Raw genomic sequence first — 24,994 nt, 5'->3', positions numbered from 1 at the left:
CATCTTCTAGCTTTAATAATCGTATTTATTGAAAAGGATTTGATTAGCATCTTCAGTGAAATGTACAGGCTTCCAATCCATGGACGATAATCAGGCACGCTAAATATAGCACTTTTCTATGAGGGATGGGCAACCTCCTGTCTGTCTGAGGTTAGTCTGTCAGTCTGAGGTGGGAGAAAAAAGATACTCGTCACCTGTCAACATCTGTATACATTTTTTCCACACGTTTATTTTACCATGTTTGATAAGGCAATCATGTGGACACATATTGAACAAACATGTATTGATTGTTACGCAACCTTTGCTGAAAATGTCACAGTGAAGGCTAAATATTGAGTTCAGTAAAAATAAACACCATTTCACATTTATTTATGGTGTTTGCAGTTACAGTTGAGGATCATTCCTCCATTTTTCTTCACGTCAAACAGGCAGTTGTTGGGTAGCAACACACAGAGAGAACACAGGCGGGAATAATGAAGAAAGACTGCCGTACCGTGAAAATCTTGTTTGAGGCACCATATTAAGTCTTTAATCTTTTTATTTTGACTACTATCATCAGTCATAGAAGAGTGAACATTACCATGAGGACTCTAAATAAGGAGCAGATGAAGACCACTGACACCCCTGAACTGTTAACGCCTCCGCTCACTCATACTGCAACATGCACTGCCCACACACATGCATCTGATAGCATTTGTAATATCACGCTTGACTTCTCTGAAAGCATCTAGTAGTACACTGTTGAATATTACACACACTTGGAAATGCAGCTTGTTCTGTATATATTGTAACACTGCTTTGTTGCTCTGTCTCCAGGCCTACTCCCAGGATGCCTACCTCCGTGGCCACAGCAGCTACAGTGGAAATGCCCGTCACATTCCCGAACCACCTCCAGTATGCTACCCCAGAGTAGACTGTAAGCCTACGGGCATGGCCCAGGCAACAGACTCAGCAGAGCAGGTCTGTCGAGGGCCAACCGCACCCCCTGACCATGGGTATCGCAAGGAAATCACCGTGCCCCCATCTCCTCCTCCTCCTCCGTCATATCCAAAAAGCCAGATGGCAGTGTGCATGCGCAACGACAGCGTGAGGACTGTGGTGGTTCCTCCTGATGCAGCCCATATGGGACGCATGGGTCCAACACATAGGATAGATTACATGGACCCTGTCTTTGCAAGGGGGAGGCCTGGGTCACTGGCGCAGTATCCTCACCCTCGAAAGGCTGATGTCTATCCCAGTGGTCCAGGAATGCTTCCATATGGAGGCCAGGCACCTCACTACACGGCCAACCATCAAAACATTGATTGGCGCACTTACCAAACGTACAGGGAGTACATTGACAACAAAGGAATCCATTCCCATGCTAGTCGGACTATCCAGGAGAGGCTTGACAATTTGCGAGCCACCAGTCAGACTTCTTTTGGTCCTACTCATCACATTACCCGGGGAGACTGGGGACCTAAGGGGATACGACGGAGGAGTACCTCCCATGAGCGGTCATACCAAGGACCTCCACCCCACTTTCAGATTGCCCCACGCAGTGCTTCACAGGACCGTGTGAGCAGTGCGGACAGAATAAGCCAAAGCAGGAACTGGCCTCCTCGAAGCGTGTCTCAAGATGGCCTACTGCACCAAGCCCGGGCACACTCCACAGACTATGTTGACCCTGCAGAGCTGGCTCGGCCCGTTGAGAGGAGAGGAGGGTACGGAAGGGCGGACCAAGGTACGAGGCCCAGCAGACAGTCTGTCCCCAGACATGCGATGCTCTACAGGCCTTCTGCTGCATATAGCGGTGGAGTGAGGGCGGCACCCAATCCCTCTCTGTACTCTAAAGGTCCAGATTCTTTTCAGACTCGCTCCTCACCCATGCTCTCAGACAGGCCGTCGCATTTCGGAAAGAGCTCAAGTGCTGAACATTCTCTCGCTGACCAAAGAGTTGCGGTCAAAGGAAACCACGCAGCCCACACTACCCAACAAGGCCTCAGTAGGATGCGTGCTGAAACCATGCAGCCTGTTGACGCAGGAAGAGATATAGCATTGGTAGGACACAGGTCATCTTCTTGCTCAACCACAAAACTGATGCCTAGTATCCTCAAACCACCTCCCCCAGACCCCCAGAGTCAGGTCAACGGGCGTAGCCCAACAGATAGCGGGGTTGTCCTAAGAGAGAAACCCCCCTCTGGAAAGAACCCCAGCCCTCTGCGGCACCCCTCCTACATCCTGGCTGTAACCGACGACGGAGCAGATTCCACGGCAGATGTGGCGGCATGCTGGCTTCCCAACGATGCACGTCGAGAGATACACATTCGCCGCCTTGGGGAACAACATCACACCTCCTGCTCCAGCAACCTGGATGAGTCTCTGGACTCCATTCCATTCATCGGTAAGAGAATAAGCAGCTGTAAGCCTTGCCGCCCGTCGTTTCCATGGCAACGACAGGCAGGCAGTAGTAACATGAGGCACACTGGCAGTGCTGATACTGTAGCTAGTTGAAGGGCCTCCACGATAGATGCTAATAGAAATCAATTCAAAATAGATGGGTGGAAAGCTGCAGACCTCTACAGTTTCACTGTTAATCAGATTCAGCATGTTACTGGTGTGTAAATACTGTACAGTGCTGGGGAGATGTTCAAAAATATATTAATCTTCCCAGGAAGATTAATATATTTTTGAATTAATTAGGTTTTGTGGCATTCAGAGAGGTTTTGTGGGATATTCAGATTAACTGGGGCAGAGTGAAGGATGGCTTAAGCCTTTTGGAATATATCATGTTTCTCCTCTTAATACACTGTGGTCTCCAATAGTCTTGCTTCAGGATGGATTGCATTTATGGTTCAGTAGTCCCATGATGCGTTTCCTGTTGATTAAATCGGTGTCATCACAAAAAAAAAAAAACTGTCTTACTATGCACATAACAAGCCATACAGCAAACAGAGAATCTGTTGTAATCAGTTCAGCACTTAGACCGTATTCATAATTGATGGGAGCTCTCAGCATATATCTTGGTGTGCCTTGAGAACATTGCTATAGTAACATTGCTATGGGCAAGAGTTTAAGTTTGCAGATGGGTGACCCATTTAGATTTCTTACATGTCATTTAAAATCTAGTCAGATTGAGAATGTATCAAACATTTTATGTTCAGATCTCGTTCTGTTTGTTTCTTGCTGTTTTTTTATTGGTGTCTGTCTATTGATCTGTCTGGATACCATTCCTGCTGTGATGTAAAATTAAAAAGTAAGAGCTCTGTAAGAGTGAATATCTCTTTTATTTACAGTTCTCTGTATTTGTCTTGGTCTTAGTGTTTCTTCTGTTTGGTTAGGCTGTTTCTTTAGAGAAGTCTGTCCCTGAGTGAAAATAAACTTTAGTCCTGTTTGCATTTACTTTGAAAGGCCAGGTCAGCATATTGTCAGTAGTTTTAACGTCTGATCTACTTATGTTTTGGAAGGACATAAAGGAAACTTTTTGTACTTTGCAGGTAGCCTGTATGGAGGAACTAGGTCACTGGCAGTGACGGCACTGGAGAGTTTTAGTTTGACCCATGGGAGAAGAGTTAGTTTCCGAGTTAAATATGGGTCTTTTGAAGCAGTTCAGTGTGAGATAAATTTGATGTATGGTGCAAAATAAATTTCACTTGAAAGTAGTTCCTGATTGACAAATCTCTCTTCAGAGGCCTGTTCACCTCTTTAAATTTTACACATTTAGTATCCCAGTTTATTAAATACACCTGAGGGTATAGATTTATGGTCTTGAATCAAGGGAACATGTGACAATTTTAAGTTGGATGTACAGAGTAGCAGTCAGATCACTACACTTGCGGCTTACCAACAGTGTTTCTGCCGTTCCTTCAGATGTCCATGTAATGTTGGTTTTTTTAGGAGGCCTGACAGGCCAGGTGCAGACAGAGCAGGCAGTGACAGTCATGATGCCGCAACACCACCATTCTGGGCCTGGTGCCCCGGCCCAGGAGAACAGTGCCCTGATTGTGCAGGCCGCTCGGCCTCCATCAATGGCCGGTTAGAAAGCCCAGCAGTCTAGGCCTCAGTCCAATCCATCGTTTTATATAGCTAATCTACAGGCAGGTCATATATCTTTAATCTTATATCTTCTTTCGATGGCTGGTATTTTTGACTCTATTTTGCATGTATCTGGAATTAATGGTCCTTGTTTGCTAATTTCAATTGATTAAACTATGCAGTCTAATTTTGGATACACTTGGAAACCTCTTTCAGCGGCAGTGTTATTCTTGTAAAGTGTCTTTTTACAGTAAGAATGATCATACTTGGTGTAGCTGTACGTAGGACCAGAGAGTCAGCATGTCTTGTCTGCTTCAGGATGTTAATGATAAACAGTTTGGGTTTGGGGCGGAGGGGATGTTGCTGTAGCAAGCTGCCTGGTGTGTGGCCTGTCAGGAGTGTGAGTCTTTACCCAGCAGCTGAAGAAAGAGTCGTTCTGGTCTTTTTCATGTATTGTGACTCATATACAAAAGTTACACTGCATGCACGTTATGGAATTTGATGTACACAGAGTTTAGTAGAAGAGACTGGTCATCGCATATTTTGGAGGGAGGATGGAGGACTTTAAAGTTGTTTCTAGTAAATCATGTTTACCTCAGTGAAGTACCCTAACGGGACTTTTTAGGGAGATGGTGACATCCTTTTTCTTTTGCCCCGTTTGAAAGTTGGGTACAGGCTGGAACTAGGACAGTTGCCTTTTTAAATTTAGCTCCAAAAGCCCCTCGGCTGCAGAGAGCAGCTTTGTACTCTGAGCTGTTTCAGGCTTGAAGTGCCAGGAGTGGGTGGTACTGAAGAGTTAAGAACTTCCTCTCTCTTTCTCTTTCTCTGTCAAAGATGATCTGTTTGGAGTCTCAGCTGTGATGTGGCATGTTAGCTATTTGAGTTTTTTCCTAAATCCAGCAGCTTTAATGAAGTTGTCTTTGATATACAGATGTTAGGGATAAACACTGAGCAGGCCTGCATTCTTCCATTCAGAGACATAATGTGGACAAAAGCTCTATTTCATCTGTGCTCACACTGAACGTTGTATTGTCATTGTAGATGAACCAACCAGCCCCAGTGTTGATCGAGAGGCCGCTCCTATTCCACCCTCCGCTGTGATATCTGTTGCACCATCCATAACTACAGGTCCCTCCAGCCCTGGCTCACCATGCCCTACCATTCGTCGTCAGCTGTCACATGACCAAGGTAAATGGCATTGGGTTAGTTGGGTGAAAGATGTGTCATTCAGGGCTTGGCTTAAATGACTCCTTTGGAAAGGACAAAGTACAGATTAATGAAATTCTGTCCTATATTTCAATTACATTTCTTAAATGTTTATAAATGTACTGTTATCGACTGATTTTTCTTTCAGTCAGTTAATCTGTTGATTTAGATCTAGTTTTTGAAATATTTGGTTTACTATTTAGTTGCTCTTAAAATGTATTTATTAAAAAGTGCATTCAAGTTATTAAGTTCACTGGTTTTCCTTAACATTTCTTTAGACCCAAGCCACCAATGAGAGCTTAATATGAACCTTATTAACTCTAATAACTAAATCCCTGTATAGAGTCCCTGAGAAGTGCTTTACTGGAGTCTGAAACAGGCAGCAAAACAGAGCGGTCCAAGTCCTACGATGAAGGTCTGGATAACTACCAGGAGGAGGGCAGAGGGTGAGTGCATACTAGGATTAGATCATTGCTCTATTTTTTTATTTGTCTGGAGTTGTGGAGCAGTCTGACCTCGTCTCTGACTTGAAATATGCCTCTATTTTCTTCTTCTTTAGGAGATCTTCCAGTAAACATATGCCTAGTTTCAGGGGCCTGAGAAAGGTGAGGAACTATAAAACTACTCACAACATGCTGGGTTTTCTTTTGTCATTAGGCAACTTTGGATTTTTAAAAACATTTTTTACACCTATTTTCTGAGAGAATAAATCAAATTATTTGGTCTTACTTAATGGATCTAGTTTGTTTTGAGCATATTTGAGGAAGTAACCATTATTTAACAACCAAAATAAAACTGACTGGACAATCATGGACGATTATGAGGAAGTTATTTCTCTTTTTATAACACAGCATACAGGTCCCATGGATTTAAAGTAGTCTTTTAATATTATTGACATGGTGTGTGTTTCTGGTCAGTCAATGCTCTCTCAGTTTAACCTCATTGGCTTCCATGGGAAGTCAGACACAAATGTTTTATGTCCTGGTGACCCTGTAACTGTAAGATCTCCAGCTTTAGTCTACTCAGAGATATTTGTGGCATGTCGTCTTCCTTTTCTACTCTCTCCACATCACACTCTAGCCTCAGCCAATAATGCCAGAAAAATGTCATGAAATTCACACTTGCAGGCTCTGGACGGGCATAAATCATCTGGTGATTCTGGATCTCGAAGGGATTCTTCTTCGGATATCTTTGCTGATTCTTCCAAAGAAGGGTTTCTCAATTTTAGGCAACTTACTACAGATAAAAACAAGGTATGCCTGTACACATGTTTTGATTTAACAAATACTGTATGTTACCAATTTTTTGATGTTTAAGTATTTCCTTTTATCTCTTCCTTTGCCTCTGTAGCGTGTTGGTGGAGGAATGAGATCTTGGAAGCAGATGTATGCTGTTTTACAAGGTCACACCCTCGCCCTCTACAAAGACAGGAAGGATGCACTGTCTCACGCTTCCACACAATCTGACGAGGACCCTCTGAAAATCAGCATCAAGGCCTGTCTGATTGACATCTCCTATAGCGAAACAAGGCGCAAGAACGTGCTGCGACTCACCACCTCAGATTGCGAGTATTTGTTCCAGGCTGAAGGGAGGGACGACATGCTGACTTGGATCCGAGTCATCCAGGATAACAGTAACCCAGATGAAGAGGTCTGTTCTAGAAAGACTCATGCTCTTTGAAAAGCCAAAAGATTACAACAGCATGATGCACTTTCGTAGCCTAATTTCCAGTTACAATGATTGATATCTAAAGAAATGTTTGTCAGAAGTCCCCTGTGGTCAGTTGTTGATGGTTACTGGGGAAAAAAACAAGTTTAAACCAGACTTCATTGCAGTTTTGAAAGGAATAACAGGCACGCCCATCAGGTTAACATCAAAGTGAACCAAATTCTGTCTTTTGAATAAAACACAATGAAGGCGTCAGTGAAATGGAGAGGATTGCAGCCATTATTCATAAAATGCCTAACAAAAGCTAAAATAAGGCGTCATTGGAAACTTGTTCTACCTGGGCAGAACAAAAAAAAAACCCTCAGATGACGCATCTTGGCTGTCTTTTGAGTGTGACAGAAAATTTATTTCAGACTAAACTGAAGCCGTAAACTGCCCGACTCTTGTAAATGTTATCTTCTGACAGGAATTCATTCAAGACTCTGAGATAGAGGGTGGCAGCACATGATTAAATAGGACTGGAATAGTTTTGGGAAAAATAAGTGCATGTATTGAGATACTTGTTGTAGTGAAACTGACATTAAGATGCTGTTATCAACTGATTAAAACATGAAACCCAGTGATAAACAAATATTTTCTGCATGTGATGCAAGCAAATGATGTTTTCAAATCATGTCTGTAATGAGTGTAGTCTTTGTCATTAGGTCTTTTAATATTTCACATTCTCTGTCATGCTTTGAGTTTTTATGATTATACAGAATACAATCTACTTTAGATGAAGTTAATACTTTTTTATATTCACTCTTGGTTTCATAGGAAAGCAGGCTCAGACAGCAAACTGATATCACTTGTGTCGTTTGTACATTTTTTTTGGGCTGCCTGCACATTACTATCATTTTTGTATCTTTGGGCTGTGTCCCAGTCAGCCAGTCAGTGACTATTTTCTGATTACCACATAGTATAACTTGGTTTTTTTGTTGTTTGTTTTTTTTGTGTGGAAATTTGCGTGTATCACTGACTTTGAAGGCCTCTTAAGACATTTTTTTAGTTTGCTTTTTAAGTAATATGAAGTAAGTAACAAATTCTGAAACATGAAAATAAAAATTTTACTGTGTTTAATGTAGGAGAAACTTAGTCCATCTATCCATCCATCCATTATCTGTGACCTCATCAGGGTCAAGATGGGGCTGGATCCTTAACTTAAACTTAAAACTGTATTTAATGACTGTCCTTGTATTTCTGCTGTCTTTACAGAATGCTGCTGTAACAAGTCAAGACTTGATCAGTCGAAAGATCAAAGAATACAACATGATGAGGTATGCAGGACTTTGCCCCCTGTACACATCTACCTATTTTAATGGTATGCCAACCTAACGTTAATATTTGTGTATTTTGCTCAGTGCACCCAGCAGCAGATCTGAACCCTCCCCCAAAACCTCCCGCCAGTCTCTCAGCATCAAACAAGCTTTCCTGGGAGGTAAAGCAGACGGCAGGATCCACAGCCCCCACTCGCCCAAAACCGGAGAGGATCGGAGGGCGCTAAAAGGTAAAAGGACGACAACTCAGTTTCATATGGTCAGAGTTTATTTCTACCCTCAGATGGCTTATGTATGTATATGTGTGTTTATTCTGTCAGATGACTCCAGTCCACCCCGGGACAGAGCTGCTTGGAAAATTGGCATCGCAGGGATCATGAGGAAGCCCTTTGAAAAGAAGACTCCAGCTGGCGTCACGTTTGGTGTGCGGCTTGATGACTGTCCGCCTGCACAGATTAACAGGGTGCGTCTCAACCCCTTTTTATGTATTCCAGAGAAAATGCTGTGTGGTTTAGCATTTAGATAACATAAGCAGCATAAAATATTGATTCTGCATCAACTTGTCAGCCAAAACCATTAATAATTCTCGCTATGTAGGAGACACTGATGTGTACGACACATGACTGAGTGCACATTGAGCCTGTGCTGAATGCCGTTCTTTCGTTAAATGTTCAGATTCAACGTAGTGAGTGATTTGTCATTTGTAATGTCTTCTTGTTGCAGTTTGTTCCTCTGATCGTGGAGGTGTGCTGTAAGGTGGTGGAGGAGAGAGGTCTGGAGTACACAGGAATCTACAGGGTGCCCGGGAACAACGCCGCCATCTCCAACATGCAGGAGGAGCTCAACAGCAAAGGCATGACTGACATCGACATCCAGGAAGACGTGAGTGTGACTGACAGTCGGGTTGCACAGGACACTGTGCTACTCACTCAACATCGATAAGCAGCGACAGATTTGTGCTGTAAGCACCGATTTAACGCAATGCGCTCTCAATCTTTCGCTTCTGCGCAGAAATGGCGGGACCTCAATGTCATCAGCAGTTTACTGAAGTCTTTTTTCCGAAAACTTCCAGAACCTCTGTTTACAAATGGTGAGATCTTGTAAATAAATTCAAAAGTCCTGATGCAGAAAAAAACTGAAGTAATGTTGGATTTCTGTCTGGTTCTTCCCTTTGTGATCCTAAGTAAAGCTTTTCCTGCTCTATTCACAGAAAAATACGCTGATTTTATTGAAGCCAACAGAACAGAAGACTCTGTGGAGAGATTAAAGGAGCTCAAGAGGCTGGTGAGTGAAAAATGTGCTATGCAATTAATTGAATAGCATTACATCCGGGGCGTACGATTAATCCTCAAACTGTCCCTTTTTTGTTGATTCTTGCAGATCCAGGAATTACCAGATCATCACTTTGAAACACTGAAATTCCTTTGTGCTCACCTTAAGAAGGTTTCTGACAACTGTGAAAAGAATAAGGTACGTTAACAGGATCTGTCAGTGTAAATGTCATTAGGTAACACCCTCCAATCCTTTCGTAAAATCCAGCGTCCCTCTAAGGATTATTCCATTAAACCCAATTTATCCTAACCTCATCTGTTTTAGATGGAGCCTCGTAACCTGGCGATCGTGTTTGGTCCGACGCTGGTTAGAACCTCTGAGGACAACATGGCCAACATGGTCAATCACATGCCGGACCAGTGCAAGATAGTTGAGAACCTTATCCAGCAATATGACTGGTTCTTCACTGATGACTGTGACGAGGATCCTGTCGTATGTGGCGACTACTCCTTCTTCTACTCTTGTTAAAGATGAACAATCTTCTTCTTGTGATGTTTTGTTTATACGTATGGTTATTTATAAAAAAACGTGACGGATGTCAATCGTTTTGAGGAACTAATTATCACTAACTCTGCGCTGCTCAGAGCCTTTTAGCATCTTTAGCTTGTTGTTTTGGTTTTAAGCGTTGTATTGTTCTGGTTCAGTCTCACTGTTTCCATCCCCAGCATGCATCTGTTTTTAGTGAACATAGTAGTGCATTCAATAGTTAAGAAACCAGATATTTTTCTCAGGAGTTAGTGGATTAATTATTCTCTACATTTAATCAATGAATGCAACTGTAACTTCAACCGCTGCCTGTTTTGTGGTTATCTATGTCCCTTTTATGTGTTCAGTCACTTATCTTCCCAATGCATTCTCTTCTGTTCTTGTGTTTTTCCCTCCAGACCACAGCTGAGCAGGAAAGCACAGTGCAGTCTCAGCCTGTGCCCAATATCGACCACCTGCTCTCAAACATCGGACGAACCGCAGCTTCACCGGGCGAAGTCTCAGGTAAATCCGAGAGAGTTTTCTCTTAGCAGCAGCACTCGAGCATCGCCACAGCAAAGATATTACCATGACGGCAATAATATGTTCATTAATATTACCACAGTAGATTAAAATTGTTTGAAATCTTTGTGCTATATCCTTACTGTAAGATTAAGTGTTAGCAGTGTGTCAGTTTTAATGCTAAGACGGTGAACATCATGCCTATTATCCATAATTTTGAACGCATCAAACGTTTCAAGTTTTGTTTGTTTTTGTTAAAGCAAGCTTTTTCAGTTATTTTTCAATGAATACATTTTCTGGTTTAACCATTGGAAAATTGTTGAAAAACACCTTGCAGTATGTCAAGCCTTCTTTAAATTTGTTTATTTATTTTGGGAAAAAAGTCTGTTTTGTTTCACTGTTGACGTTTAGTTTTTTTTGCCCAAAGAGATAAAATTGTCCTCAAGTTTTATTTCCGTTCATTTGTTTGCGTTTACTCTTTATTTCCTCTTGCTCAAGTCAAGTTTTATTTCTCCCTGTGCTTTACCTGTGTTGAGACGACGACTCCTTTTCTTTCAGTTCTTTTCTTCCCCTCCTCCTCGTCTCTCACACAATCCCGGCATGTTCTTTCCCAAAGGAAATCTAACAGACAAAAAGAAACGATGGAAGTTTTAACCCTTCTGACCTCTGCCCTTCTGTGTGTAGTGTGTTGTTTTTCTCCCTTATCCCTGTCCAGCACTCACACATTACCCAATCTTGACACAGGCCAAGTGGGCGGCGTCTATCACTCGATGATGTCACTGATGGACTCTGTTTTGTCAGTGATGGACAGCTGGGACTGTAGGAAGAAGGACGAGTGTTGTGCCCAGTGTAGCTGCCTAGTCTGCAGAAACCCGCAGCTCTTTTAAATTTGGGCGAAAGGAGGAAAAAAGATAAAAAAGAAAGAAAGAGAAGTCGATGTTTGTCATTTTTCCTGTGGTGTGCACGTCTCATATTTAAACCAATACCCTAAATTGAGGGGATACAGAGCGATGCTGCTGTACTTTCTCTGAAAGCCCTTCTGCTGTCTCTTGTTGTCTCTAAAGCTGATCGCAAGGACAAGTAGCATGGTACGGTCAACCTCAGGTTCTCTCCCGGTCATGTGGCATAATCTGTCATGATGTCTGAGGGGTGGGGTCGTAGTGGTGGGACTGAGCTGGATGTTCCACCAGCACACATGCGTTTACACTCAAACCCACACATAAAACCACGTGCCAGATCGATTCAATATGTAGGGACTTGTTGATGCAGAGGCCACACATGCAGTCAGATAACTGTGGCGGGACTTGAAGCATGTAGATGTAGTGGTATTTGCCGCGACAGGTAGTTGTTGTTTTTATTTTGTTTTAGTTTTTTTGTTTCAAATGCTTCCTCTTGTGTCTTTTTTGTTTGATGTGTTGTCTGTGGTGTCCTAATTTCCAAATCTTTGTCCTCATTCAACATTAAAAACATCACATTGTCAACTACAGACGGACATTGCCACATATGTCCACATCTCCCACATAATGTACCTACAGTACATCAGTCACTAAAATGTCCCTCACACAGTCTCCTTACCCAACCCTGCCTCACACACTGACACACATTATATTTAGATCATTGATAGCCTGTTTCCACCACAGGAATGCTTTCAGGGGTCCACAAACCATTTCAGGAATTCAATAATTATATATGCAACCAAAACATCAAGTGACTAAATTTAGTTTCTTCGCAGTAGCTTTTGGCGTCAATATTATTTTGATGTATTTGCAGTGAAGAATGTCGCTGATTATGTAACTTAACTACAACTTTACTCAGACCATGAGATATTAGGATGAAGATTGGACACCTTTTCTCTTGTCTGATGTTCACAAAAGTTATGCCATCGGCTTCCTGATGAGTCTAAAACGAAAGTTTTCTGAATTTAGTTTTGAATCTGAAATGTATAAAAACAAACTCAACTTGCAGACTGTCTGCTTTTTAAACCATGTGGTCCTTTTTCACCTCTCCGTCTGCCCGTTACATACATGAATTTCAGACACAGTAAATGCAAACAAATCTCAAACGTTATGGTTTTTATTCGTTAATGGATAAATCTCCAGGGTGTTTCCGATGTGATGCAAACGCGAGGATTGAGTTCCTGAATTTAGTTCTTGTGGTTCCTGTAACTATTTCTTCAAAGTGGGCTATTAGTCTGCTTCTCTGTCAGCTGCAGTTTGTGTGTTTTCCCCTTTTGCGAAGTGAGACGAGAAAGTTTTGGTGAACTCTTTATTTTACCTTTTTTGTGTTGTTGAGAACGTCAGGCTACATGTTAAAGGGCATCCCCGCAGGAGTTAATCTAGCTCGGAGTAAGAGCAATCTTTCCGTTATACTAAGGCTCGCCAGCTGTATCGAGCACGACACACACACTCACTGATCTGTTCAGCTCAGGCCCCTAAAGTCTCAGTCAGAGCAAAACTCATCACTCCCTCTCCTCCTCCGTGATGTGTTTGAGTTGGGAAAGAATGCCTACAGCTGGTTGGTGGCTACATGTGATGCTCTGTGACTGACGTGTTTGTCCGTGATGTGCCGTCGTTCCATCGATACATGAGCATGAGCTGCTTTCCGTGTCTTTACCGCTGGGTCTTCACTTCCCTTCCTCTCATCCTTCATCTCAGGCCTCGTCTGACGCTTCCTACACTTTCTCATATACTGCTTAGTGTGGTACTCGTCCCGCTGTCTCTCTGTCTCTGAGCTGAAAACGTGTCGTCTGCTTTCATTCAGCTGCTGTCATACTCATCGTGTGTGTCACTTTAACTCTGAACAAACTTCTGTCTGTTCTCTTTATTTATATTGACTGTTTTTAGCGAGTCAGAGAGCTGGTGGACTTTTACTAATGACTCTCTTCTCTTTAATACAGATTCAGCATGTAGTGACTCCTCCAAATCAAAGGTAATGTCCTCCACATAAATCCCTTGCTCCTTTTGTCTTTGCTATTTTAGCGTCTTAAGTCTTGACGAGTCTGCTTTGGTTCTGTATCAGCAGGGCTTGTGGGGGTCAGGGAAGGATCAGTGTAGCAAAGAGATGCTGCGCTCCTCCTTCTTCGCCAGCCGCAAGCGTAAGAAGCCCAAGGACAAAGCTCATCCCAGTAGTTCAGACGACGACCTGGACGCTGTGTTCTCCAAGAAGGAGCTCCCGGAGGAGAGCCAGCAGCCGCCTCAGTGGTCCCCAGACAGCCGGACCAAGGAGGAGGCGGAGATAGATGGAACCAGTGAGAAAGAGAAGCACAGGAGCAGCTCAGAGTTCGACAAAGCCAACAGGAAGGAGTCTCTCTCGAGTAGCCTGATATCGCAGCCCTCTCCCTCCCTGCCTCCAGACCACATTTCCTCTGCCCTTCAGACCGGCTCCCCTTACACCTCACCCTCCCATTCCCCGAACCTTAGCTACCGCATGCCGATGGCCCACCAGTCCTCTCTGTCAGACCCGCCGTCTAATTACGACGACACAGTGTCCGACCTCGGTACGATGAACAGCACCAGCTCTCAGGCGTCGGTGCCCAGAATGAGGCGGGGCAGGGCAGCAGCTCTGGGTCCAGAAGCAGGCCCCAGCGGGCTGGGTGCAGAGGTTTGCTCCATCACCTCCGATTACTCCACCACCTCCTCCATGACGTTCCTGACTGGAGCTGAGATCAGCACCCTCAGTCCTGAAGTGCAGTCTGTGGCAGAAAGCAGAGGTGGAGACGATGCAGACGACGAGAGAAGTGAGCTCATTAGTGAAGGAAGGGCGATGGAGACGGACAGCGAGAGCGACCTGTCGGTGTTCACAGTTGGAAAAACTGATCAGCGAGAGCTGCAGGAAGCTCCTCGGCCCCTACCCTCCCACAGACTCATCGAGTGCGATACGCTCTCCAGAAAGAAAGCTGCTCAGCAGAAAACAAACAGCGAGTCTTCACTGGAAGGAGCTTGGAGCGATAAAGATTCCAGCAGGTTCACACGAGTGCTGGGCTCAGTCAAGGGTCGCTCCACATGCAGCCTCAGCTCCTCGTCTCGTAGCGAACTGGATAAAGCAGAGCCTGCGTGGAAGCTGAAGATCACCGACAGGCTGAAGGTGCGTCTGCGAACGTCTGTGGATGACATGTTTGGTGTGGGCAGCCAGAGGAGCCGGTCCCCGGAGGGCCGCAGTAAGAAGAAGAACATCAGACGCAGACACACCATGGGCGGTCAGAGGGACTTTGCAGAGCTGTCTGTTTTGGGAGACTGGCAGGTCAGCATCGGTTCAGGCTCTCGGTCTGAGCTGTCAGCTGTGGACCAGCTGAAGCCGAAGTGCAGCTCTCAAGACTTCTCCATCCGGGACTGGATTGCCCGCGAGCGCCACCGCACCAGCAATCCCGAGGTCAGCCTGGACCTCTCTGAACAGCAGGGGGCACTGTGCAGCGCAAACTCTGAGAACCTCGGAGCCTCGTCCTCTTCTGAACTCCCACATCGTCCAGCTGAGGTGTTAAACGGGGACGTCCCCCAGAGTAAAAATCTGAGCCTTTCAGCCACCGCTCACCCACATAAACTCACGAGTTCCCAGGTGGTCCATTCGCGCTTCTATCAGTACCTGTGAGAAGCGTTGGGCGTGCGTGACTGTGTATGTTCCCCGTCTGTGAGATGTGTACGTACTTGGGAGTCTGTCGGTATAATGTCTGTTGTGTGACCAATGTTAGTGAATGAGCATGTTGTATAAAAAAAATGTCTGGAGTGTGTGTCTGTAACTGGTGTGTGTGCTCGTGAAAAGAGAATTACTGCACACAGGCTCATGTAGAAGGCATGAAACAAAATGTTGTTTATACCATTTTTAATTTCTTTTGTTTTATTTTTTTAATGACAAATGACTTCGGGATAGCTGAGCAGGAGGATTTCCTCCCTCCTAATACAAATCCCTGTTATGCTGAAGACTGAGAGGACCTGTTGCTCATCAAACAATGAGCCTGTGAAGTCTGTGCAAGGAAGTGTGTACGGTGACCCTCGAGTTACGTTTAAAAGGTTTTTAGCTATGTGGCTTTAAGGATTAACTGACTTTTAGAATGAATAGGAAGTAGTAAAGTTGAGATTTTTAGTTTTGCAGAGGAACTATTTTTGTGTCAAGAAAGTTACGATGTTCAGAGTCAGTGAGTCTCTCAGTAACCAAATGAAGAATGTACAGACATGCTTGCTGTAATACTGACTAAAAGCTTTAGATGCTTGTGTTTCACTCTAAAGTGTACATATCCCTATTTTTCTGTGTACTTGAATTGTGTTTTTGGTACAGCCTGTGTGTGTGGACTGCCTACGAGCTCTCTGCTGTCAAAGGGGCCTTTCCAAAGGTACAAAAGGTGATGAGGAGGAGACACTGGACTTTATGCAAAAATGGAAAAAAGAGTTCTTATTTCATCCCAGTCGTGGTTTAAAGAGCAGTGAACAACATCCCTCTGACGCAGTTACGTTACGCTGTGTGTTTAGTGTTTGTGGTTCACACATCTGTCAGTGAGCGGAGGTTTAGACTGCGAAGAGGAACGTTTTGAAGAAAAAGAAAATGGGTAAATCAAATCAGAAAATCATGTTTCTTCACAATAGGAAGTGCCTCACAATGAAATGTTAAGGGTGCCATATTGTCTTTGTTGAGACACACGAAGATGTTACTGTGAATGACATTTTTATTGTCGACTCTCAGTCATCCTACAGGTTATGTAACAAAATGCCGAGCTTCCATTCCTTAGGCATTCCACTCTGGTCTTAACATGTTTTATACATTTTTTTTTTTTTTCCTCTCTCCTGTTTTTTTGTTTTTTTCCATTTTTTGATTTTAACAGAACTTGAATTTTAAATATTCCTTGTAAAATAAGTAACTTAAATGTACATATAAATGCCATGTTTTAGCTGCTTTTACTTTTCATTTCCATCAGATTGCAGGATTAAGTACAGTATTGTGAGATGATGATGATGATGATGATGATGATGATGATGATGATGCTCATGTGGCCTGTGTGGGTGTTGTGGGCAGTTTGGTACTTCTCTGTGGAGAGGGGGGGACCCTGCATGAGGAAACACTTCATTGAGCTGGATCGTTTGTACCAATGCTGTGTTCCTCTGATTGTGAGAGGGGTGTGCACAGACTCCTGAAACACTGGAAATAAATTTTGTCAATGGCAAATGGTCGAGTTTGTTTTGTTTTTTTACTGCATTATAGAAAAGAATCACAGGAGTATAATGGCAAAGAAAGATTAATTGGATCACTACTGAACATTTAATGTTGCTGGCTAACTATACACCTCCCTTTTATAAGTTTTATAATCTGAATCCGATGTTTTTTGTATGTTTAATTTCCACTTTTTGTTTTCACTTTTTCCTGTTGGTCCGTGTCACACATTGAATCTACGTTGATTCAGTGTTTTAAAACGTGAAAACTTTTAGTCAGTTGAATACTTTTTTAGGTACTTGGAAAGACGTCTGATTAATTCAGGGTTGATCGTTTGTCTGACGTTTCGGTATTTGGATTTCACTAATCCGTGTGTGTACACAGTCTGATGTTTGGACTTGACATATTTGTTAATCTCAAAAAAGACCAACTGGATTAGAGCAGCTTGAACACAAATTTAAACATTTTATGTTTTGTGTTCTAAAATTTTAAAACCACTAAACAAGTTTTTGCAAATGTACGACCTGGAAATTGGAAAGAAAATTCAAACCACATACATTCAGGTGAATTATTTTCAAAGTAAAGCATTTCAATACTATAACACATTTTGTGAATTAAAAGTATTCGGTCTTGGTCAGCTTGGTGAAGTTGGCCTTTTAAGGAGGATATTCTGACATACCCCTGTAGGAACAAAACAGGCATAAATTTGGTTTCAGGTTCCTGGTGTTGTGCATGCTGTCTCACTGTCACACTATCATGGCTTCCTGGGACACTGTGCGCCTTTGTCAATGTTATTTACAGCTGTGATTTGGGGAAAAAACCTTTTCAGATGCTTCTTTGGAGTTAAAAACAATGTGAACCTTCGATGGCACTGCGATACTTCGACTGCACACAAGAGGGCAGTCACACCCTGATGTAAAGTGACAAATGAAGCAGAGTATAGATACATTTCAAAATGCTTTATATACATGTTGCACATACAACATAAAGACATAAACAATTTAAGATTTATACACTTTGTACATCAGCTGACTAGAAACCACTGACAATACTAACAGAAGTGACATGGGGAGAGAGTCAAGCCATTTAACACACAAAGTAATTCACAAAATAATGAAAATTCAGCAGTTAACTCACCAGTATGCCAGTTTGTACGGTAAATATCAAGAACTGCATTTGCAAACTAAACACTTTTACATTTTTTGTCAGTCTTTCAAGCAGACATACAATTGTTTTGTACTCAATACTTTCCATGTTTTAAGATAAAATGCGCCACACCTTGTGATCTAAACACCCCTCGCTATCGTTTGAGGGAAATGAAATCATGATCTGGTTTTTGAGTTATCAGCAGAGTACACACAGTTCAGACATGGCCTCACCGTATTTACCCATTTCCAGTGTCATGTGGGCTCCTAACATGAACATTTCACCCACAGTAAGGCACAGTGACTAAAAGAACAAGAGTTCAATTCAGAAATATGAGGAGGGAAAATATGATTTCATACCAGTTTTGTATAGACACTTCTGTTTTCTGGAGTACAACACAAGTTAAAAGTTGTGCCCTCGTTTTGTAAAGCAACTAAGAACTGATGCAGCCAGACGTCCACTCATAGACACGACACTGAACAGAGAAATTCTGAGAAACAAGTAGCAGTAATAATACTCATGAACACAGTAATCAGTAAGTTGGTCGGCAAGGTTATCAGAAACTAGCCTTTCAAAAGTTAAATCTCAACATAATGAACTGATCATCACAGGGGATATTTTGTGCTGCAAAGTGCTCGATTAATGTGCCTCATTTGAAGACTCGTTGCTCAAGGTTGATCCTCTATTTGTCCACCAGAGGGAGTGATAGTCCATATATTCCAATAGCAGAGATAGAGATATAGACTGCTCATGTCTGAGATTCATTCTGTCTTTCTGGCTGGTTTCCTTGCCAGCAGCCATCACAAGATGAGGAGAGAGAGGGGGGTGTAGGCCGAGGCCTCTTTGCACATGCAGGTGCTGCACATCAGGGTGGAGCTAAAATCGGATTGGACAGCAGGTGGTGTGGGTTGATTGGGTGGGTTAGAAATATCTGTTGCATATTGTGCTGTAGTAGCTGGTTGTGGGCTGCTCAGAGGGGCGGGTTTAACTGTCGTCCTCTTCTTCTTCCTGCTGCTCCGTCGGTACCTCCGGCACTCGGAAACACTCCTCGAAGAAGTTAACCAGGGACTGGCTTAGGTGCTGCTGTGTCCCATCACTGTGTAGGAAGTGTCCCTCATCTGGGTAGATCTGTAAACAAATACCCAGGAATGGATTTATACAGGGCTGCACCTGACAATATCTTCAATATCAGTTCATTTTTACTCTTTTTTTGTTTATTGATTAACCATTTAGTTTAAAAATGTGAGAAAAAAAAATACACATCAATATTTTCCAAAATCCAAGGCGATTCATCAAATAGCGAGAGAGAAACCCCCCAAATATAAAATATACAAAGATTTGTAAAACTGAAACAGTTATCTAAATTGATAATTTCTTTATTTAACAAACTAATTAATTAAGCTAATTAAGATGAATATTTTCCATGGTTAGTGACGGACATTTTATAGATCAATCGATTAACTGAGAAAATAATCTGCCTTTTAACTGATAATGAGAATAATTGTAATCCGTAGTTGTAATTTAGAGTCAAAGTCTTTCAAACAACGATTGGCAAACAATCCAGTGACAAAGTCCATCAGTAGTTGTTCCAAAGTTTTTGATTGTGTCGCATGATCTCTCAGCAGAGGTTCATCTGCACAACTCAGACTTTAAGCCAACATGGACAGGAAGTCTTTAAAGTGCTCAGAAAAAAAGGAAATTTGAACGTCTACAATATAATGACAACTGGAAAACCTAATCTACCGAGGACGATCCCAAGGTACGACTGAAACAGAACAGTTACTAATGGATGAAAAAGTTTTGCAAGCTACACAGAAACAGTTTTTGGTTGTCGTAATTGTTCCTCCTTTCCAAACTGGCTGTTAAATCGCAATCCACAGTCCATGTTCTGTACAAAAACACAATCTTATATTCAGCCACAACTAATATGAGGCTTCGGCAGTCTGAGTTATATATCAAGATGGTAAGATGGTAAGATGACTTGAAAAAATGTGAACCTGTCCTTTAAAAGCACTAGATTAATCTTCTAAAAAAAGAAGCTTTCATCACAACACCAGAAACACATTAATAAACATCACAGGTACATCTGTCAGGAAACTGCAGCTCACCTGTAGAGTGTAATTGGCCTTCTCGCTGATTAAATGATTGATAAATTTGGCCGTGTGCTGGAAGTGAACCTTTTCTGTGGTCGCGGAGAAGATAAGATTGGAGAGACACATCAGGCTGTGATCACAGTTAGTGTTTTAATCACTGCGGTGTTATAAAAATAAAATAAAATATAAAACATGTCTGTTACCGTCAGCAGTTGGGTGAATTATCAAATACTGCTTCTGCAGAAGTTGACCGGCTCTGTGTGCTAAATTTGCCATCTGTGAGAAAGAGAAAGAGGAAAATCCACCATGTACAGTAAGTTATCAATGATCCTCACCTCCATTTTAGCTTTATCATCTTGGATAACGAGACAGAAACATTACCGTATATACTCGGGAATCTGTCTTTGAGCCGAGGTATCGTTCTGAAAATGCAGATGCTGTATTTGGGAGAGATTAAAAGATAGATCAGACGTCTTTAGACAAGAGCACATAATCGTTAACACATCCGTAGAAGAAGAATATCTGGAAACTTATACCATATAGTTCAAAATCTGTGATAGGGGAGACTGCTGTTCCACATTTAAGTTGGTTAAACTCCTCAGAGCTCAGAAGCATCGTGGCTAAATATCCTCCATAGGCCTGAGCAAAGGCAGGGGGGGACACAGAAACACACCATGAAGTCAAATTAATTATACTTAATGATAATTATCTCCGTGTGTGTCTCTCTGAAGACACGCAGTTAACTCAAAATTACAGGATCCTCTTTGAGCATGCGTCTTCCTTACCTTTCCATAAACTCCCATCCGAGTCTTATCAATGTAAGGCTCTTTGGATATGAACCTAAAAATGAAAGAAAACTGGTTAAACTTAAAGTGTTTTGAGGTCGTGGTTTCTGTCACGCCTGCAGTTAAAGCAGAAGTCTTACCTGAGTGCCTCCAGCTGGTCCCTCTCCTCGAGTTTACCCAGTTTCCTGCGGACTTTGTGGAGAAAGTTGGTGCCCTGGAAGCCACTGCCGTGGCCGTCAAAGCGGATAACGATGGTGCTGTAGCTGCTGACCAGAACTGTGGCCCAGTCCACCTGGAACTGCTCCGACACCATCTGCCCGCCAGGCGTGCCATCCCTGTGTGAAAAACAGACAAGATGGGATTTATTTCAGTATTGTGTCACAAATAGATGGTTTAACATCAAATTGTACAAAAAAGGTCACCTATACACATTTATTGAAGCTACAGCTACAAGAGGTGGACAAAATAAAAATCTATCTTTGGCTGTCACTGGACATGAAAATATGTCGGAGGTAGAGGGTCACCACTAATCAGATGATCAGTGGTTCGATCCCTGACTCCTCCAGTCTGTATCCCGACCGTGTATGATGCTGTCAGTGTATGAATGGGTGAATGAGATATGTAGTATAAAAGTGCCTTGAGTGGCTGGAAGACTAGAAAGGCGCTTTATAAGTACAGTCCATAAACACATGCAGGCCAATAAAGGCAGAACAACCATAAAGGTGAACTAATTTCTCTTTTACAGAATCTTATCAAATAATTGAATACTACAATGTTTACAAATGTTGCATCTAGTGCAGGATATTCTAGTTTCTAGATATTATATTGTAATATTCTCTGGCAGTGCTGCAACAAATGCATGCGTCCATTTGTTAATTTCAGTTCAGTCAGATTACATTTACATTTACATTTACTGTCATTTAGCTGACACTTTTATCCAATGTGACACAAACAAGGGAAAAGTCAATTACGTGATTTATTAAGCCAAAATGTAAAATATTTGTATAAATTGAAGACTTCATCTTGAGCCCTTAAGAACTGTGAGAGGCAACATTTACAATATTTTAAGGTCACATAAAGCAAACAATCAATTTATTGAAAACAGGTAATAGACAGATTATTAAAAGGGATTTCACACACTAACATCGGATTGCTCGTCAGTCCTGGTGATGACATCAGGGTTATCTCAGAAACTATTATTTCTTAAGGGAAAGCCTACATTACAAAATGGATGCCACAGTTTGAAACACATAGGCCTTAACCAGGCAGGCAGGATCCAACAAGAGACACCTTTGCGTTGAATTATGGGAAATGTAGTTTTTTTTTTCTTTTCTTTTTTTTTCTTGTAAATCAAGTTTTTAATACAACTCATGTTAATTCCCCTGAATATAAAAAAATACTAAATGTGTAAATGTTTGTGTAATTCATACTCACACCAGCAGCAGTAAGGGGTAATGAGCTGTATCCACAAATCCAGCTGGCTTCAGAATCTGCATTGTCAGAGCTACAACAGACAGGATGAGGTTAATGTGGACCTTATAATACAAGATGACTGGAAGTATTAGGATGTACACACTTAGAAAACTGTTTATGCTCTAGTTTGATGTGAACTTTGACGTACTGTAGTCGTCTATGGTGATGGTCTTGTTCTCCACTTTGGGCATCTGCATGTTGTTGTACGTGTGGTTTACCCTTTCATTCATCTCCACGTCATACACCTCTGCAGTTAAGAAGATTAAACAGGGTTTTGTTTGTTATAGTCTCTCAATGACAAATCTGTTTATCAATGAAAACATATTTTCGCAGAGAATTTATTGAACATGTTGATATAAGAGGACAACACCACCGAGACGACACTCACTCTGTTTGTCCACCGTGCTATATATAGCCACACTGGGTACATATGGACCTACACAGAGCAGTTCAGGGGAAAAAAGACATCAGTTAACATGAATGCAATAAAAGAAGCTGATACTTTAAATGAAACAAGGCCTCCATCATACCAGTAATCAATCCTCTGAAACCCAATCCCTCTCTGCAACAGAAGCATCTCCCCGTCTCATCTTAAAGTTCAGAAACCGTCTTCTCAGCCAGCTCTACAGTTAATAATCAACTTCCTTCCCACGAGAGAGTAGCTTATTATTTCACAATGGAGCCACTCTCCAAAGATCCAATTAATGAAGAAAGCCACTGGCACTTTTTCTTCTCTGGAGTGAGCCGTCTAAACAAATCAACTTCCATAGAAACCACAATACCCCTGTATTGAAGCCACAAGGGCAAAAATGAAACAAAACAATGAGAGAGTCTCTGAGGAGCACAAAGAACATCCACTGAACAACAACACAACGCTAACCACCGGGCCTCATTTTCATGTGGCAAATAAAAAAGCAGGAAGCAGTGCTCGCATGACTGTGTTTGTGGCTAATCAGCAGCAGTTCTGAGGTTATCTGCTAATGTCCAGTTCGATATAAGCTCTCACCCTGACACTAATTCAATTACGCTTTCAGCTGTACAGAAGACTTTCACTCTCAGGAGTGCTGGGATGTAAAACACCCTCAGCGTGCTGCTATAAAAAGAGCCTTGACTCAAGAGAAGAAGAGATCAGGACGCTCACCTTTACAGTAGAGTAAGAAGTACTGCATGTTGTGGCTGAATGAAACATCCACATAGCCGCAGTTGAACTCACAAGACAGGCAGCAGCGGTTGAATGGAGGGATTGTGTCAGCACTGTGGGATGAGGGTTAAGTATTATTGTGTACTTTAAATAGCACCTGCAGAAAACACAGTAGTACTTGTAAGTTCTACTACCTGTACAAGTGCCGTCGTTTGGGATCATCCTCTGTGCTCAGAAAGTATCTGAAAAACATCCAAACATTACCATCAAATAAAAAGATTTTGCAGCAATGGATGTTAACATGTGCATGCAAAAGCTTCAAAATGTCTCACATGAGGTTCCTTTCATGATTGTAGGCCAAGATGCTGGTGACGTCCCAGTCTCCAGAGGTCAGAGACTGAAGTATGTCTGTGCTGGTGTTAGGCTAGAAGAAAATTTAAACGTTAAACACCAAACCTTCAACGCAAATATCATAAGGATAATTCTGCAATTGCTTACCAGAGAGGTGGACATAGATATGTGGAAAAACTTTCCTCTCCCACCCTGAGGGATTGCTCTGGTGAAGAAAAACTTGTGTCCATCTTGGGAAAAGAGTGGAGCTTCGTTCTGAAGAGAAGAGAGAAAAACATCAGCATGTCTGTACATTGTTTGTGTCCCAAAACGTGCAGGGCTGCAGGGATTCTCTATCTTCTGTTTCTGTCTATTACTTGTTCGAGCTCAGACACACGGAACAAACACCTGTCTGTTTTTTTCCACTAACTGCAGCACAACAACAGGGAAGCTTTCATCACGTACCTGTCTGTGCAACCAGCTCTCACTCTCATCCTCGTGTTTCTGAGAATAATAAGAGAGAATGAGTTTAAAAGAGTCTAACAAATCACAAGAAAATTAAAGTTAAGTTTAGTTTTTTTTTTTCAACAAATCATATGAAAAGACCTAAAACAAGTTAGTCCATCTCTAAATACTTTATGACTTTTATAACCTGTTCTCAGCTCTGAGCCCTAAGGACCGTTACTATGGAGGATGTAAATTTTAAATCAAAAGTTCAACATTTTGAAATAAGTACACTTTTTGCTCTCTAGTGCAGACTTAGATGAGAAGACAGAATACACTCGTATATGTGTCTGTTATATATAACCTTACAGAGACTGGTTAGTTTAGCATAAGAAAACACACAGAAACAGAGGGAAACTAAGCCAGTATTGCTCTGTCCAAAGGTAACAAAATACTCATACTAGCACCTCTAAAGCTCACATCCTTTAACAAACACAAAACACACAGTGACCACAGAGTCCACAGGTAATGTTTCACCTTAATACAGACTCCAGTTGTTGCCTCACACAGTGTCAGGATAGAGTTGTTCTGGGCTCTGTTCAGCCAGTTGACAGCCAGTTTGGTGCTGGTGGCCCATTTCACCATGGTGATATAATAGTCTCTCCTGGAAAATCAAAAGGTGAGAATACATCACCACCACTGACAACATGTGTCTTGGCTTCCCTGCTTGTTAAGTTACTTCATACACAATAAGACACCTTTGGGCTGTCACTCACCCTATACGGGGGTCATCGGGTTTCTTCATCACCACGGTGTGCAAGGGACCGTTGAGGCTCACCACTGACAGGTGCACTACAGGGTTTTCCTCCCCAGCCTGTAAAGACCAGGTGGAAATTAGATAGGTCAGACTGGATTTCAGTTTAA

At 42.3% G+C, this 24,994-nt stretch overlaps 2 protein-coding genes across 9 annotated transcripts in view; one reads left to right on the top strand and one right to left on the bottom strand.

Moving 5' to 3' along the window:
• arhgap21b (Rho GTPase activating protein 21b) overlaps window positions 1–16,673 on the top strand; it is a 33,765-nt gene extending 17,092 nt beyond the window's left edge. For 3 of the 4 annotated variants that reach the window (XM_010729992.3, XM_010729993.3, XM_019262228.2), the window contains 17 exons: window positions 817–2,383; window positions 5,056–5,202; window positions 5,564–5,666; window positions 5,780–5,825; window positions 6,348–6,473; window positions 6,571–6,870; window positions 8,143–8,204; window positions 8,289–8,434; window positions 8,525–8,667; window positions 8,928–9,086; window positions 9,216–9,294; window positions 9,415–9,488; window positions 9,585–9,674; window positions 9,801–9,968; window positions 10,421–10,526; window positions 13,420–13,451; window positions 13,542–16,673. In XM_010729992.3, coding sequence (XP_010728294.2) covers window positions 817–2,383; window positions 5,056–5,202; window positions 5,564–5,666; window positions 5,780–5,825; window positions 6,348–6,473; window positions 6,571–6,870; window positions 8,143–8,204; window positions 8,289–8,434; window positions 8,525–8,667; window positions 8,928–9,086; window positions 9,216–9,294; window positions 9,415–9,488; window positions 9,585–9,674; window positions 9,801–9,968; window positions 10,421–10,526; window positions 13,420–13,451; window positions 13,542–15,107 — 4,914 coding nt within the window. In that variant the 3' untranslated portion in view covers window positions 15,108–16,673. The remainder of the gene's footprint in view (window positions 1–816; window positions 2,384–5,055; window positions 5,203–5,563; window positions 5,667–5,779; window positions 5,826–6,347; window positions 6,474–6,570; window positions 6,871–8,142; window positions 8,205–8,288; window positions 8,435–8,524; window positions 8,668–8,927; window positions 9,087–9,215; window positions 9,295–9,414; window positions 9,489–9,584; window positions 9,675–9,800; window positions 9,969–10,420; window positions 10,527–13,419; window positions 13,452–13,541) is intronic. The other variant, XM_019262227.2, reaches the window with a different exon arrangement.
• A 929-nt stretch (window positions 16,674–17,602) lies between these two features.
• The window catches only part of LOC104918291 (dipeptidyl aminopeptidase-like protein 6), a 65,760-nt gene continuing 58,368 nt past the window's right edge, over window positions 17,603–24,994 (bottom strand). For all 5 annotated transcript variants that reach the window (XM_019262050.2, XM_019262048.2, XM_019262052.1 and 2 more), the window contains exons 10-26: window positions 24,847–24,944; window positions 24,608–24,734; window positions 24,092–24,130; window positions 23,795–23,902; window positions 23,629–23,720; window positions 23,491–23,538; window positions 23,297–23,409; window positions 22,544–22,591; window positions 22,304–22,402; window positions 22,117–22,186; window positions 20,823–21,017; window positions 20,683–20,737; window positions 20,434–20,536; window positions 20,279–20,334; window positions 20,101–20,173; window positions 19,913–19,986; window positions 17,603–18,932 (exon numbers count right to left, since the gene is read on the bottom strand). In XM_019262050.2, coding sequence (XP_019117595.1) covers window positions 18,789–18,932; window positions 19,913–19,986; window positions 20,101–20,173; window positions 20,279–20,334; window positions 20,434–20,536; window positions 20,683–20,737; window positions 20,823–21,017; window positions 22,117–22,186; window positions 22,304–22,402; window positions 22,544–22,591; window positions 23,297–23,409; window positions 23,491–23,538; window positions 23,629–23,720; window positions 23,795–23,902; window positions 24,092–24,130; window positions 24,608–24,734; window positions 24,847–24,944 — 1,542 coding nt within the window. In that variant the 3' untranslated portion in view covers window positions 17,603–18,788. The remainder of the gene's footprint in view (window positions 18,933–19,912; window positions 19,987–20,100; window positions 20,174–20,278; window positions 20,335–20,433; window positions 20,537–20,682; window positions 20,738–20,822; window positions 21,018–22,116; window positions 22,187–22,303; window positions 22,403–22,543; window positions 22,592–23,296; window positions 23,410–23,490; window positions 23,539–23,628; window positions 23,721–23,794; window positions 23,903–24,091; window positions 24,131–24,607; window positions 24,735–24,846; window positions 24,945–24,994) is intronic.

Source organism: Larimichthys crocea, chromosome II (genome assembly GCF_000972845.2).
Source record: "Larimichthys crocea isolate SSNF chromosome II, L_crocea_2.0, whole genome shotgun sequence".
In the NCBI taxonomy this organism is placed as follows: Eukaryota; Metazoa; Chordata; class Actinopteri; family Sciaenidae; genus Larimichthys; species Larimichthys crocea.
Note: the sequence above shows the minus strand (reverse complement) of the source record. Positions and strands in the feature narration are given on the sequence as shown.